The sequence below is a fragment of the Apostichopus japonicus genome, chromosome 8 (genome assembly GCF_037975245.1).
Source record: "Apostichopus japonicus isolate 1M-3 chromosome 8, ASM3797524v1, whole genome shotgun sequence".
In the NCBI taxonomy this organism is placed as follows: Eukaryota; Metazoa; Echinodermata; class Holothuroidea; order Aspidochirotida; family Stichopodidae; genus Apostichopus; species Apostichopus japonicus.
This window is the reverse complement of record NC_092568.1, coordinates 10,438,319-10,454,021: the sequence shown is the minus strand read 5'-3', so window position 1 is coordinate 10,454,021 and position 15,703 is coordinate 10,438,319. Positions and strand designations below refer to the sequence as shown.

At 37.9% G+C, this 15,703-nt stretch overlaps 1 protein-coding gene across 5 annotated transcripts in view; it reads right to left on the bottom strand.

Moving 5' to 3' along the window:
- LOC139970595 (uncharacterized) overlaps positions 1-9,460 on the bottom strand; it is a 34,542-nt gene extending 25,082 nt beyond the window's left edge. For 3 of the 5 annotated variants that reach the window (XM_071976401.1, XM_071976404.1, XM_071976405.1), the window contains exons 1-7: positions 9,344-9,460; positions 7,958-8,069; positions 6,073-6,139; positions 4,692-5,002; positions 2,558-2,669; positions 1,611-1,915; positions 808-958 (exon numbers count right to left, since the gene is read on the bottom strand). In XM_071976401.1, coding sequence (XP_071832502.1) covers positions 808-958; positions 1,611-1,915; positions 2,558-2,669; positions 4,692-5,002; positions 6,073-6,121 — 928 coding nt within the window. In that variant the 5' untranslated portion in view covers positions 6,122-6,139; positions 7,958-8,069; positions 9,344-9,460. The remainder of the gene's footprint in view (positions 1-807; positions 959-1,610; positions 1,916-2,557; positions 2,670-4,691; positions 5,003-6,072; positions 6,140-7,957; positions 8,070-9,343) is intronic. The other 2 variants (XM_071976403.1, XM_071976402.1) reach the window with 2 other exon arrangements.
- Between the last annotated feature and the right edge of the window lie 6,243 nt (positions 9,461-15,703).

Genomic DNA, 15,703 nt, shown 5'->3' with positions numbered 1-15,703 from the left:
CTCATGGAAAACATATTATCTATGACGGTTTATCTCTTTCAATTTTCAATTTGTTATTACTCATGGAAAACATATTTTCTATGACTGTTTATCCCTTTCACTTCTCAAGCTTTATCTCCCTAGTTTTGCCATCAATCATGGAAAATGTTAATCTATGACTGTTTATCCCTTCACTTCTCAAGCTTTATCTCCCTAGTTTTGTAATTACTCATGGAAAACATATTATCTGTGACTGTTTATCCCTTTCACTTCTCAAGATTTATCTCCCTAGTTTTGTAATTACTCATGGAAAACATGTGACTGTTTATCCCTTTCACTTCTCAACTTTTATCGCTCTAGTTTTGTCATCAATCATGGTAAAAATATTATCTATGGCTGTTTATCCCTTTGACTTCTCAAGCTTTATCTCCCTAGTTTTGTCATTACTCATGGAAAACATATTATCTATGACGGTTTATCTCTTTCAATTTTCAATTTGTTATTACTCATGGAAAACATATTTTCTATGACTGTTTATCCCTTTCACTTCTCAAGCTTTATCTCCCTAGTTTTGCCATCAATCATGGAAAATGTTAATCTATGACTGTTTATCCCTTCACTTCTCAAGCTTTATCTCCCTAGTTTTGTAATTACTCATGGAAAACATATTATCTGTGACTGTTTATCCCTTTCACTTCTCAAGATTTATCTCCCTAGTTTTGTAATTACTCATGGAAAACATGTGACTGTTCATCCCTTTCACTTCTCAAGCTTTTATCTGTCTAGTTTTGTCATCAAGCATGGAATATTCCTCCTGAAGGCTTTTACCTGGAGATAGATCAATGTTGTAGCTGATTCCGTGACCTTCTGAAATATGCATAACGTGATTATCTTCGTCATTCCCCCGTTTGGCAGCCGTGCTTGCCCACTGCTCGATCCACTTTTCCTTTCCAGTAACTCCATTAGGTTTCTTTCTTATCTGTGAAGTATACAAAGCATTTGTTTCAGGTGCAAATTTCTATCTTTGTCTTCAAAAGTTTCCCTGCGAATAAGTATTGAAACATCAGGCCCTCCAACTGTCATAAATTTACCTACACAGGCTTTTTGCAGTGGATACATGATAGATACAGGATACAGCAGCAGATAGATACAGGATACAGCAGTAGATACATATTTTGCTCTCTTTTGAAACTTTACCTTATACAAGCAATGGTCACCAGGAAATCATGGCTGGGGTAGGAACAGGGGGGTGGGGAAGAGAAGGGAGTGAGTCAAGAATTTTGTGTGTTACAGAATCGAGGCATGCTTCTCTGAGGGGAGACAGAAGTATGGTGGCACCTAGAAGACATGGGTATAAATGATTGCAATAAAAAACTAGCACATCAAAAAAAGAGGCCCTCACATTCATTTACGATTGCAAATAAAGTCCACTTTATAGATTGGTGCTTAATATCATCAAAGGCATGTAATAACCTCTTACTAAAATGTTATTCATACTATAATTAAATTCCTTACTTAAGGTAAAGACATCCATTCTATCTTCTGCCCCAATTAAAGTTAACAACTTCCCAAGTATGATACCCAGTGATCAATTTTAATCGGAAGGCTTTCCTATAATTTTTCCTTCTCACCTTGTTCTCCACGACTTGCTCTGCAATCTCTTCATCTGAGACGTCTTTGTCCGTATCCGCATCACTGGTCTCATCTTTTGCGATGCCAAACACTTCCTCTATGTTCTCACGGGCTTCCATCACATCTTTGGAGGGGTTATCGCTGTCTATCGTGTAAGTTCCCGATTCGCTCACGTTGTCCCCGTTGTTATCGAACGTCACCACTGCAGGGCTGGACTGCCCGGCCGACTTCTTGGACTTCGGCAAAGAATTTTCTTTGAAACTGTCTGATGTTTCACCCTGACTTTTTCTTCTTTTGTCAAGATCTTTAAGTAGAAACATTTTGTTTACAATTGAGAACATATATACTGACATTTGATGTTTGAAACAAAGGGGGATATTTTTTGGTTACAGTTGATATTTTGTCTCCCATTTTAGTAAGTAGATTCATGATAAAAAGAAGAACTCCAATAAGGAAGCCGAAGCCGATGTTTTGTTAACCAATTAAATATTTTGATAACCAGTTTTGTCAACCAATTAAATATATTAAAAATTAAATATTTTGTCAACCAATTTTATTTAAAAACCAAGCAGCATTCACATAAAATTTCTTACATTCTGAATTGACCTACAAGGACCAGATAAATTCTTAAAGATGTTCCTTTTTATCATCAGTTAACAACAATATCGTGGCAACATCTGGCAATAGCCATATGTCACTAGAGCAAATATTATACCATAGCCTTTGGTCTCACTCATTCCATTCAGCCCCCATTATTACTATCTCTACTCCATGCTATTACTGCATTATTAAATTGTCACCCGAAATAATTACAAACTTCTTTCTGAAATGTCTTCTCCTTGCCTGCCAATAATCAATTCTCAAATACTCAGAACTTAGAAAACAAGGAGAATCAGGCACCCCCCTCCAACCCCCAAAGAAAAGAAAAATTGATTATATACGGAACCTGAATAACTATTGGGTTCCGGATCTGTCGATAACTTTGATGCATTTTTGAAGTTGGCACTTCCCCACAGATCTTTCATCCTCTTGTGCGATGTCGGAGATTCTCGAGGTGACTGGAAAGAAGAAGAAGAATACAACACAAATAAAACTGAAAATTAAAACTGCATCACAAAATGACTGCATAAGATCTAAGCAGAATGGGGTCTAGAGCAGCTGTTTTCTTTTGTTCAATTTTATTATTGTCATCTTTAATGAGGGTAGTCCTGCTCAGTGCAGAAACACTGCTTTCCAGAGAAGCCCTCAATACAAAATACATATACAATATAATGCAGTAGAAACATGATTAACATCCAAAAGCACAAAAAGGATGGCAGAAAGATAGACAAACAAATATCAGACATCTAAACAATATATAAGTTTTCATATTGCGTTTAAAAATATTAACATTTGGCAAGCATTTCAAATTTGGGGGAAGACTGTTCCACGACCTGCCTCCAGAAAATTTAAAGGACCTTTTACCATTCCCAGATCTAACAGGAGCAAGTGAAACATGTTTAGAGCAGCTAGATCTAGTTCTGTACGAATGGCTATATCTCATTAGAATAGTAATATCAGTAAGGTAATCTGGAGCCAGGCCGTGGACACATGTATCTACAATCAGAATATTTCTGAAATGCACGTTGACAAACATTTAGCCACGAAATGTTTACTTTCCTTTTGGCAAAGTTTTTGATACAAAATATTAGATATTAATATGATTCTATTGCAGAAGAGTTTAGTAGATAGCATTAATTGTGAAAAAAACTTCCATTCAAATAATGCAGAAAATGTGTCACTATTAATAAAAAATTGCGATTTCCTTTATGTCCTGTGGTTGTAAGGACTTAATTTGACAAAACGCCTGGGCTACACACAAGTTATCAGGATCAATTCTAAAGATTTAAATATTGATTTAGGTCAGTTAGTAAGAACAAAAGATGTAGGTGAATTTCATGGGATCATCACTTTTCATGTTCTTTCGAGCAGGGCCACAACAATGTATACTGTTGAGGGGGTTTCAACCCCCTCCCCCCGCCCAGAAAATAATTAGGGGGGCTCAGTGCCCCACTGGGATATAGAATATTACAGAAATTCCTCTTGTACAGTATATAGATAAAGTAGAGCCTAAACAGTCAAAAATTCTTCAACATTTTTTCAAAAGTTGCAAAATATAGCACACAATATTTTTGTATCCAAGCGGCCTCCATTTTATCAAATTTTATCAATTGGGGAGGTGTTTGCCCCTCCCCTGTACCCCAATGCTTTGAAGGAATACTCAGTCCTTTTGGCAAAACATTGCCAGAAAATCTTTTGGGACATCCCAAGTAAATAACTGGTTTAGTACTAAAAGTGTGCTATTTCAATGTATGATACTACTTTGTTAGTACCTTCAACTACAACTTTACTCTAGGAATCAACATGGGGTACCTTTTTCCTTCGTTTCCTCTCCTTTCAATTTGCATACTGAACCTAGCATACACAGTGTTGCATTCTATGAGCTGACAATCATAGTGGATGTTCAGAAAGAAATATTTACTGTAGTGTTACATAACACTACAGTACTTATACAACAACACTGCACTGGAAAATCTGATTTCCTCTAATATACCCTAGTACACACATTCTCCAGTTGTTAATCTTTAATACGTTTTCATTGCATCTAATTCCTGCAAGAGGCTGCAAGAGAAACAACACACCATAAATTTGTTTCCACCAGTGCGTGTAACTTTTTGACAAGTTTTCTCATACACCACACAAGATATTTAATAACAACTAAAGAATTTTACATCCACTGTTCATATTTATCACCCAGTGACAGTTTTGTGACTTTTTTGCTTTGGTAATATGTGTTCAGGCTCTACAGTTGATCCACCTACCACAATTAACTTTTAACACAATGCAATTAAGGCACAGAAACTGCACAAATTTGATTTCCTACATGTCTACATTTAAACCCCGAGTATTAAACATCTTTCGTAATGCTCAGACCGGTGAATATACGGCCTTAAGGTAAAGCGCGATACTGTACTGGTCAGAGCATAATGAATGATACAAATTTGACAGAACTTCAAATAAACGGTGTCTAGCCTCCTCACCTTGACAAATTCTTGGCTCTTACTCCTGCTCATCCTGATCGCCCGCCTCTCCTCTGCGAGACGGCTACTCTCCGCCATCCTCTCCTTCAGCGACTTTGGTACAAAATCGCTCAGCGATTCTTTCTTAGCCATCTTCGGCGAGTGACTGTCGCTGAACTCGATTGAAAACCCTGTGTGCTTCTCGCTCTCCACCGTTAGCGTTATCTCTGGTTCTTGGTCGGCCTCTGCGGCTGCGGCTTCCCTCTCGGTAGGCTCGGAGGGCTCCCTCCTGTATATGATGACTGGAGGGTCATGTCTTTGCTTTTGCCTCTCTACAAAAGAAAATAACAAGGGGTTATCAATTTACTTCTTAATCAAGCCAGAAAAGATTTGAAAAAGCAAAAGAAAAAAGATTGGGCTGGAAGAGGATTTAAACCAGTATGATACCTGAAGATTATAAAGAAAGAGCTCCTTAAAGGGAGTGAAGACTCACGCACAAAGAAACGTCTGATGCCGGTAATCTGACCTAGTTTCGAATGAGGTGTAACAGAAGTGTTAGACACCACCATTGATCCCAGAAAATACACACACAGCTTGCTACCGTCGGTAATTAGACACTAGTGTACAGTCAATACATGCAGCTACGGTCAATACCCACAACACAGTGTACATAGCAGCGATGGATATCTCAGGTCTAGATAAATGATCACAAGGTATCACGTTTCATTAGTGTCTGCATTTTGTAGCGACACGAAAAAAACGTCATTTACAAGCAACGGAAAGTTAACTTTTACATGCGGTTTGGGGCGAGTCTTCAATGTCTTTAATATAAGGAGAGCCTGTTAGCATGGGCATGATAAAAAATACAAAGTGCCTTAAAAATAACTCTCTGCTCCATGGGCAACCAATGAAGTTGGTAAAAGTGTGGGGCTTATGTTTAAATGTTTAAGGCATCCTAGTAAGTAGTCTAGCAGCTCAATTCTAGATACGCTGTAGCTTCAGTAACATGGTCCGTGGTAACCCACAATGCAACAAATCATTACAATAGTCAATATTACTTGTAAATGAATGCATGAACAAGCTGTTCTACAGACTTATTATTCAGAGGATGCATTTAAGCTATGTTTAGGCAGGTGAAAATATGCAGACTTGGACTATAGTTGGCAAAGTGCTCCACAGAAAGGTCAGCTCAAAGAGAACTCCATAAGTGATGTACTCTAGTATAAAGAAACACAACATTGGATATTCTACTATGTACTTAACAAAACAGTCAAATCTCTTGTAAATTTACCCTGCAGTAATGATTATATAAAAACAAATATTGGGGAAAATAAATAATGAAAACAAGAAACAAGATAATGAAGAGCCATGGTAATGCAAAGAGAAAATAAGGCAACCTTACCTGAGTTTGATTTTCTATCCCTTGGGTTTTTCTCTCCATTGGAGGCCATTGTGGGAAAGTCATCTAGCTAGAAATATTTCAAAAGAGATTTTTATGAAATCTTGAAAACGAGCATTGTTGAATCTGCTTCAGAATACAAAGAATGAGAAACCTAACAAGGTAATAAGTGAAATCAAATTATTATACGCATGTTAGAAATGTTTAACATCTCTAACGCAGATATTGTCCCGCAAGAATCAACCCTACCAAAAATGGGTACTGTACTATCATGCATTTGTCCTGCCCAATTCCATTCACATGGCATGACCCCAACGAAAACAAATGAATACAACATTTATCTCTCTGGGCAAACCTTCATTGAAAATCATGTACCAAGAGGAGAACTGAAGTGTAGTTTACCTAAGAAATTACATTTTCAGGAAGAAAAAAAATGCACAATTGCCATGTTTTCCTCTGATTTAATTTTTCATGAATTCTTTCAAAGATGTGGATTCTAGAATTGTCGGTTCCATTGGTAATCGGTTGCATTGTTGATATTTATGGGAGGAGTACCTTGTCTGTATCACATGTGTGCTATGCAAAACCTGGACGGGATATATTCAAATTTATGCAAACATATACATTAGTGTTTGATGTAGACTATTTATGAATAAATGACCTTAGTATTTACATGACCAAAGAACCAAATTCACCAGCCTTACTATGCCAGGCAGAACACAGTATACAACCACTTGATTATCCTCAGAAGAGCTCTTTGTCACCCATAGCACTTACTGCATACCTGTAGGTTGTTTGGCCAATTTCGCTGAGCGAAACTAAATGTACAACAAACTAGTACTGATGGTTGACTCTTTCTTTTGTAGCCGATTAATCCCATAGCTCTGTTCGCAATTAATGCAATTACTCAATTACAGTTATGATGTCATCACTGTCATTTTTACATTGCAGAAATAGTTTTAAACAAATCTTTCTCTATGGTGCACTGTCTTTATTTGTTCTTTCGTGTCTTAATGTGTGGTGTCTATATCATGTCAAAACATCTACCAAACAAAAACGGTGAACGACTTTCAATCTACAACCATTTTTATTTAAATCCCTTCATAGTAAATCAAAAACTTTCGATTGAATCTACGAGGCTACTACAACTATTAGCACTAATAAAAGCTAACGCGCAAACAATGAATAGATGTAACACCTCATAGCGGTGTAATGATCAGGATGCAAGAGTTTTCTGTAGAAGGACGTTCAACGTTCTAGGCTAGGCTCTAGCCTAGCGCGATAGCAGGCACATATTTTGCAAACTGAAATTAAACTACCCCGCAAACGACGTGACACACTCGATCAGACATCCGATAAATGTGAACCAGGCCAGTAATGAAGTAGTTATAAACATGTTTGAAGAAATGGCAAATACTTTGGCATTCGTAAAAGATTATTGACCTACGAATTTGCGATTATGTGCAATGATCAAACATTGCTAGGACTGAATGTTTCACTGCAGAACAAGCCTTACTGACAAGCAACCAAAAGAATCTAACAGGAGCAGGTGTTTATCGGTTTTTAACATAGCACAGTGCTAGCTAGCTGGTCACAGGGGTCCATGAAAACTGTACATAAACTTATTCATGAAATACAATACTTTACATTTCGAGCATAGGCCAAACGCTCTAGGCTAGGCTTTAGTGTTGTTTTTGATAGGTTAGGCTATTTTTCAAATGCAGATTATGTGTAGTGCTAGCTTGTAGTCGAGTAATCGCAACTTAGGTTTTGAGCGCGATTAACTGAACTTCCAAAGTGGAATCACAACTACTGGCGATTAATCAATTACGACTATCAGCACTACAACAAATACAGTATACATAATGTAGCACCAATTAGAACTTACAACTTGTACAACATTTCCACAAAAGTTCCAAGCAAAAGATTCAATCCTGCCTCATTTCAGATGACACAAAGTTGCTTCAGACATAAACCATAAAAAGCTTTCGGCTGGAATCCTGTTAAAGAATCAAATAAACAGTAATTTTCAAGTGCTATGAAAATGAGATGAATTTTAGGTAAAACCTCTATTTTCTAAATATATACTGGTATTATCGCAAATAATTCTAAACACCATAAAGCAAGCATATTATTATACTTTTAGCAATAAAAATTGTATATTCCAATTCAAACAGAACTTCAACATTGCTGCTACAATCTCTTTTCACTTGGTGTACTTTCATTTGCACAATTATTACAATATACTTAATTACTAAGTAGTAAGTATGAATATGTAGGCTTACAGGGTTGCAGTTTCTGTTGAAATAGCATGTAGGCCTACTGTACAGTAGTAAGGTAATTAGAATGTTCACAAATTATAGTTTTGCAACAGAGGTTATGTTGTATTAAAGCAATACATGTCATGATATTTTGAAGCTGGTTCCAAAGATTTATAAACTTGATCTTGAAGTAAAATAGTGTTGCCAATATTGAATTTTCAAGCAGTTCAGTGCTAATGGGGATTCCTGTCATTAATCCAGTATTGCTGGATTCAGAATATTCTGGGTCAAAGATGGGATGGAAAATACTTATCGCAGGGACAAACTAACAGAGTCAGGCACTGGACTATAGTGGGTTAGGCCACATCCTTAGTGGATGTGTTGCATGTTTTGGTACTCATCTACTTATGCCTTTTTTTTGGTGACATGTAGAACAACTAAATCTGTCATATTATCTGCTATATTTTTGTACAATGCATGAGCAGTTCAAATACAAGTGCTAGGCCTGGTAGTACTAGTACTTAGTAGTTGGCCTACAGTACAATACTAAAGCTGTTAGGACTAACCAGTAAGACCAATGCAATTCCAGTATAGGCCTAGTAAGCTGTTTGACAAGCTATACCAGTAGTGCGTAGAAGAATTAACACTTAATTCCCCCACTTAACCATATATGTATGAGTACACTACAATGCACTATAAAGACTTAAGTTAGGCTATCACGAAATTATTGTTATATAGAAACACATGTTACACTAACAGTAACACTAGTTATACAGCAATGACGTTGCCTATATTACGTCCAACCTACTTGTATTGTAATAGTAATATTATGAACTTAAGACTTATTGTAACCTATTGCATGCTGCTAATACGTTTAACAGTATTCTACATTGCGCCTACTGAGTAACGAAGTTCACCAATGTCCCAACAACTTCGTTTGACCAAAGTGAACAAAAACGAGTTTATGTCGTACATTCCCATACATTTAAGCTAAAATGAAGGTAAAGGAATACCAGATGTCTGACTTTAACGTTCAAATTGCAGATTGCTCCGACAGTCTAGCGATGTGAATTTTATTTCCAGGGAAGGATGATTCATAGTTCGTAAGGCCAGATTGGTGTACAACGGATTGCTAGCTATTACCGGATATGCTAGCTTGTTATCAATGCTCAAAATTGAAGACCGCCATGCCAGAAGGTTCCGCGGTGGGGTTGCAGAGGTCACGGATTTTTGTCCAGGGTAGTCTCAGACTTGTAACCAGAATTCTGAGTAGGGGAAGGGGGCGCAGGAATTAAAGGAGGGGTGTATGCAATTTACGAAGTGCACCATACTTGCATGGGTCTTGTAATTTGTGACGTGCTTGTACACAAGAACTTGGTTGGCACATATTGAAGCGGGAGAGGGGTGGGGGGGGGGCATAGTCTGCACGGTGGGGAAGGTGAGTAAGGACCCAAATTAAGTTTTACGAAGTTATTCCGGAATACAAATAAGGCATTGAGACGTTTATCTATGACTTCTGAATGGCTACGATGGAGTCTAAATTCCTTCGATGTGAGAGGGAAAAAAATTAAAACTTATCTGTCTAATTATAGTATCTTGTTTTAGGGAGGCTTCCTATGCTATGTCAATAACTTATCCATGGAAGTATTTAATACATCACTTTACCCTAGATTTTTATTTTTAGAGAGATTTAAAATTTTGTTAATTTACATCAGAAAGGAATAGAACCACAAGGCTAAATATATCCTTACAAAACTGTTTATTTGAGGCCGGTTCAAAATGAAGTTTTACGAAATTATTTCGGATTACAAATAAGGCATTCATACGTTCATCTCTGACTTCTAAACGGTTACTGTAGAGTCTAAACTCATTCGAACTGAGAGTTGCAATAAAAACTTTTGTTTATAATAATAATAATGGTAATTTAATAATAATTATAATAATAATAATAACAATTTACATTAGAAGATCCTATGTTAGGACAATACCTTCAGCCAGAAATGCAAACTGAACAACCTTTTGCCCTAGATTTGAAATTGTTAGGGACATATAACAAATTTCCATCAGAAATGAATAAACCGCGCAAGGCTATAGGATTACAAAAGTGTTAATTTGAGGTTCAAATGAAGTTTCACGAAATTGTTCCAGATGATAAAAAGGCACCCAGACGTTTATCTCTGACAGTCTGACTTCTACACGGCTAAGGTGGAGTCTAAAATCCTTCAAAACTGAGATAAACAGTCAGAAATTAAGTTTACAACAATAAATGATAATAGCATGTTTTAAGGTGGAACCTATGTTATGACAATAACATATCCGTGGATGTATTAACAACATCACTTTACCATAAATTCGTAAGTTTAGAGAGGTTTAATGAATAAAAGCAAAACGCTATATACAGGTGCGTATCCAGGGGGGCGTTGGGGGCGCGCGCCCCCCGGGTAAGGAAAAGAGGAGAGAAAAAAAGAGAAGAAAAAAGGGAAAAGGAGGGGAAAAAGAAAAGGAGGAGAGGAAGGAAGGGAAAAGAAAAAGAAAAAAGAGAGAAAAAGGAGAAAAGGAGGGAGTAGAAGATAGCCAAGACCTCGGGAAGAGAAAGATCCCTATTAGATACACAGGGTAGCCAGTGACAGATCAAGGATTACGGAGGGGGTGTGCGCCTCACCCTACCCCTTACCCCGACAACTCCATTTTTGACGTTTCCGTTTTTCCTCTCTCACTAATGTACTTGAACTCGACCGAGTCGTCGGGGAACATAACGCATTTCGGGAAGGGGGCGAGCGCCCCCCCCCCCGAGCAAATTTTCTTTATGACATCGCTAGTAATTTCAAAATAGACAATGCTTAGATTCAACTTACAAGGCCTGGGAAGTGTCATTTCCAGCGATCTGGGAGGCATTTTCGGCCAAAATTTTTCTTGTACGCTTCGCGCCAACTCGTGGTGGCGCTTCGCTTAGATAGTTTGCCTACAGGCTTCGCCCTCCCTTGGCAATTACTCGCTACACGCCTGTTCGAATTTGTAAAGCAAGGAGCAGATATAACATCATATCAAATGAGCATTGAAATGCATGTTCCACAATGAACAGCCTCAAAAACTGTCAATGTGTGTAGTCAAAGGCGTAGGAGCCAGATTGGATTTGGGGGCTGTAATGACTTGCCCGAAAAAAAAGCCAAAATTTTTCGCGCGCAAAGCGCGCATTCAACATGTCGATGCCAATATCATATAGGCAAGATCGCTCATTACATTGTATGGCATCGTGTACCGCACGGTCCGTCAAAGTTGCACAGTATACCGCCGGATGCCCATCTAAACAACCAAATGTCTTATGTAGATGGAGTAAAACCATACAGATCCATGCAATGTCAAAACTCTCTTTTACAGTAGTAATGTCGGCCAAGCTTACAACTTTATTTCAATTACCAAGGAGATCATTTTAAGCTATTCATTGCTATTTATTTTACTTTCAGTAGGTGCCCGAAAAAAATGGGGGGGGGGCTGCAGCCCCCGCCTCCTACGGGACCGACGCCTATGAGTGAAGTGTTCGGTTTCGATATACCTGATATCGGAAATATCTGCTATTTTTCTGTTCCTTCAACCAAGTTTTGTAAAAGCCATTATAAGAGGTTTAATATTTCTACACCAATAAATTAACTGTGTCGGAATTTTCGAAAATTTCCTCACCAACATTCGTCATCATACTTTCCTCTACTCGTTCAATTTGGACCTGTCTGTTAGGGGCTCAAGGAGGTTTTTCTATATTGGTTGTCTATAGATTGAATTTTGTGCAACATTATGGGTATGTTTTCAAGTGATTTTATTCACGAGAAAAGTCAATTTTCAAATTCTCAACAAGTAATGGGCTTAAAACCTTGAAAGGTGGGGCTTTCGGATATTGTGGGCCGTGACGTAGAATAACCTACAAAAGCAATGATCCATAGGACATGCAATCAGGTCGAACATGATGTGTGACTGGTGACAATCTTCAAAAAGGTTATGGATGGAAAAAACTTTTGGGAAATACTTGCTTCTCAGGCAAAAGTGTACATCTGGTTGCTCATTTTCAAGCCCGAGAAGTGCCATTTCCGGTGATCTGGGGGTATCAAAACCAAAAATGTTCTTGTACGCTCCGCGCCAACCGATGGTGGCGCTCCGCTTAGATAGTAATTCGCGCCCCCCGGGTTAGAAAATCCTGGATACGCGCCTGATATAGCCCTACAAAAGGGTTAACATGCATGCATGAGGCAAAAAATGAAGTTTTACGAAAATATTCACACGTTCATCTCTGACTTATAACCGGCTACTGTGGAGTCTAATCCTTCGATGTGAGAAAAACAATCAGACATTATATTCTACTACTAGTACTAATAGCTTGTTTTATGACAATAACATATTCATGGATGTATTTACAACATCACTTTGCCATAGATTTGTATGTTTCAAGAAATTTGAAATTTTTGTTACTTCCAATCGAAAATTAATGAAACCACAAGGCTATAGCCTTTTATAAGTGTTAATTTGAGACAAAACATTCAGTTTTACCAACTCGTTCCAGATTACAAATACGTCTTACGTTTTATCATCGACTTCTACGGCTACGGTGGAGTCTAAAATCCTTCAAACTGAGAGAAACAGTCGGATTACTATTTTTCTAACAATAATAATAGGAGGAACCTATATGTTATGACAATAACTTATCATCCATGGAAGTATTAACAATATCATTTTACCGTATATTTGTATTTTAAAGGAATTTTAAACTGTTAATTTACCACAAAAACCACTAGGATTTTAAAAGCCTATTCGGCTACCGTGGAATCTGAACTTCTTCAAACTGAGAGAAACATGAAGAACTTTAGTTTATAATAATAACATCCACCCGATTTCTCATGACTTGATTAGTAAAACCTGGTAAAAGTGAATACCTGCATGACAATCAGTTAAAACTGATGTATGTTATCATTTCTTAACATGTGTTACATATATTACTATAGTTCATATTATTATTATATTACTATATATAGTTCATACTATAGTTCAGTGGTTAACGCCGGTGTCTTCCAATCATTATGTTCCCGGTTCGAGTCACTCCAAGATCAATGTATATATGTCGTCCAGTTACAGAGTTGTTGACAATTGCCAATTCATAATCATGGACGTTAGATATGAATGTAAGAGACTGACTTCGGCCAGCTTGCGGCTTTGATAAGCCAATGAGGCTTCTTCGCGAGTTCCTGCTTGCAGGAGGATCTAAAATACATACTACTGAGAAAGACTTACAAACAGAAAATACTAAACACACAATCCTATGCATAATTATTGATTGGACTAACCACATTTTAACAGAAAGTGCATGACACTTTACTGTAAAACACTTAAAACCTGCGATTTGAACCATCTTTACAAGGTATACTTACTAGTCAAACATGGGGACAGTAGTTTAGACTCCTTACCAGTCATTAGTTGAAATAGCCTTTGAGTTATGAATAATTCGTCTGTTTTTTCCACAATTGGTATCTGCTGACAGGTCTAACATGTGTTACGGTGTTATAACACACTTCAGTATATACTGATTGACGGTTGTCTCTTATGCACAGGACAAAAGGATCAAACCATGAGCATTGAGTGCAATATTGTGTTGGCTGCCCAGTTATATATTATGCCTCCTGTGAATAAAGTCACCCTACTTGGTATCTAACTAACACCGAAATAAACATCACGACTTCGTGACACACTATTGCAATCATACATTATTTCTGCACGTGCTTTTATGCCAGGCATAGGCACGGATCCCCTTCCCCTTCTACCAGCCCTTCTTCCTCTCCTCCCTCCCCTACCCGCAACCGGCTTTTTTTCTTCAGAAAATACAGAAGAAATACAACAATCGAAACAAAACCCTGCACCATTCTCTTCCACCTATTGACATAGATTATCAGATGGTTAATCATCACCCTGCAAAGTTATAGGTTATCCGGTCGCCATAGTAACACAGAGAAAGGATATAACCGAAGGAAAATTCACTTCCATGAGCAAAAGAACGCACTTCCTTCGCATGTATCCTTCACTAACCAGAACATGTCCTTTGAATATTTGCGAGCTAAGATGTTGATAAACAGGTTCTCTGTTTGGGTTTAGCAACTTTTAGGGTCATTCGAAATGATTAACGTTGTCATACACCGAATGCTCTAATAGTACGGGAGTGGGGGTGACGGGGATTGGGGAGGGACATTGTTCTAAAGGTTTATTGAGTACAGAGACCACATTCCATAACACGCGAGGTACGCGTACATAAACACGGGAAGGGGCAGTGGTTGTCATCTCTGAGTTTTGCACAGAAGATGAAATCTATACGATTGAATAAAATGCACACATCACAAAATATCATTTGTGTTTCCCTGCCATGAAAAGTTTGATATGAAGTACTTTGTAAGAAAAGCAGCCCAATAAAGAGCCTAGGCATCAGAAGCGGTGGAAGAGGGTTTCATCGGAGGTTTGGGGAGGGTGGGGGGGGGAGGGGTCGGGTGCAAACTTCAAGATTAACTGAAAACGCAGGCTGGCAAAATGAGTCCTCTGTGCAATGTGAAGCACAAATTGGAATATTTCAATGTTTTTCGACAAAACGAAATTTTTTATCTCCTTGCTTTGTATTTCAATTTTACATTAAAACGGCCCTTTCTTGTTACACCTTTCTTAAATTCTCAACAAAGGTATATACTTTGGTTTGAGAATTAACAAAAGAGAACTTTCTCATTACAAATATAAATAAAAAACAATTACTATTGGGGCAAGTTTGAAATTTTTAACAAATCATATATGGAGGGAGCCTGCCCCCGTCCCCCACCCACCCCGGCCAAAATCTCCGCCGCTCCTGCTAAATATGAAAGGCATCGGTGCGATCCAACAAGTCCATTGACTGTAACCATCTGATCACAGCGTCAGTTGACATACTACACATGCTCTTTGGTTGAAGTTGAGGAGCAATCTACAGTGTTCTTGATATTATTTGCAATGTAAAATCCTTCGTGTCTTGAAGGAATCTTAATAATTCTGACTAATTGTGCGTATTCACAAACCACTATCCGATGACTGAGAGAATTTATTTAAATTGGGAGAATAGGGAAGAGACTAGTGACGGGAGGTGTAGGGGTGGGGGTAGACTGATGGAGTTCCTGCAGGTTAGGAAAATAATTATGAATGCAGCCTAATGAAGGGAATTTAGTATAGGAGTAAAGTAGGCTATACAAGCACATTTTTTTTTCAGCTTGGAATCATAAACAAATATAACCAGTGCCAGACAGAGGAATGGGAAAGCTAACTATACTAAGGAGTGAGGTGCCCGAGAGGTATTCGGCACCTTGCTCTTTTCCTAAGGGTTTTTT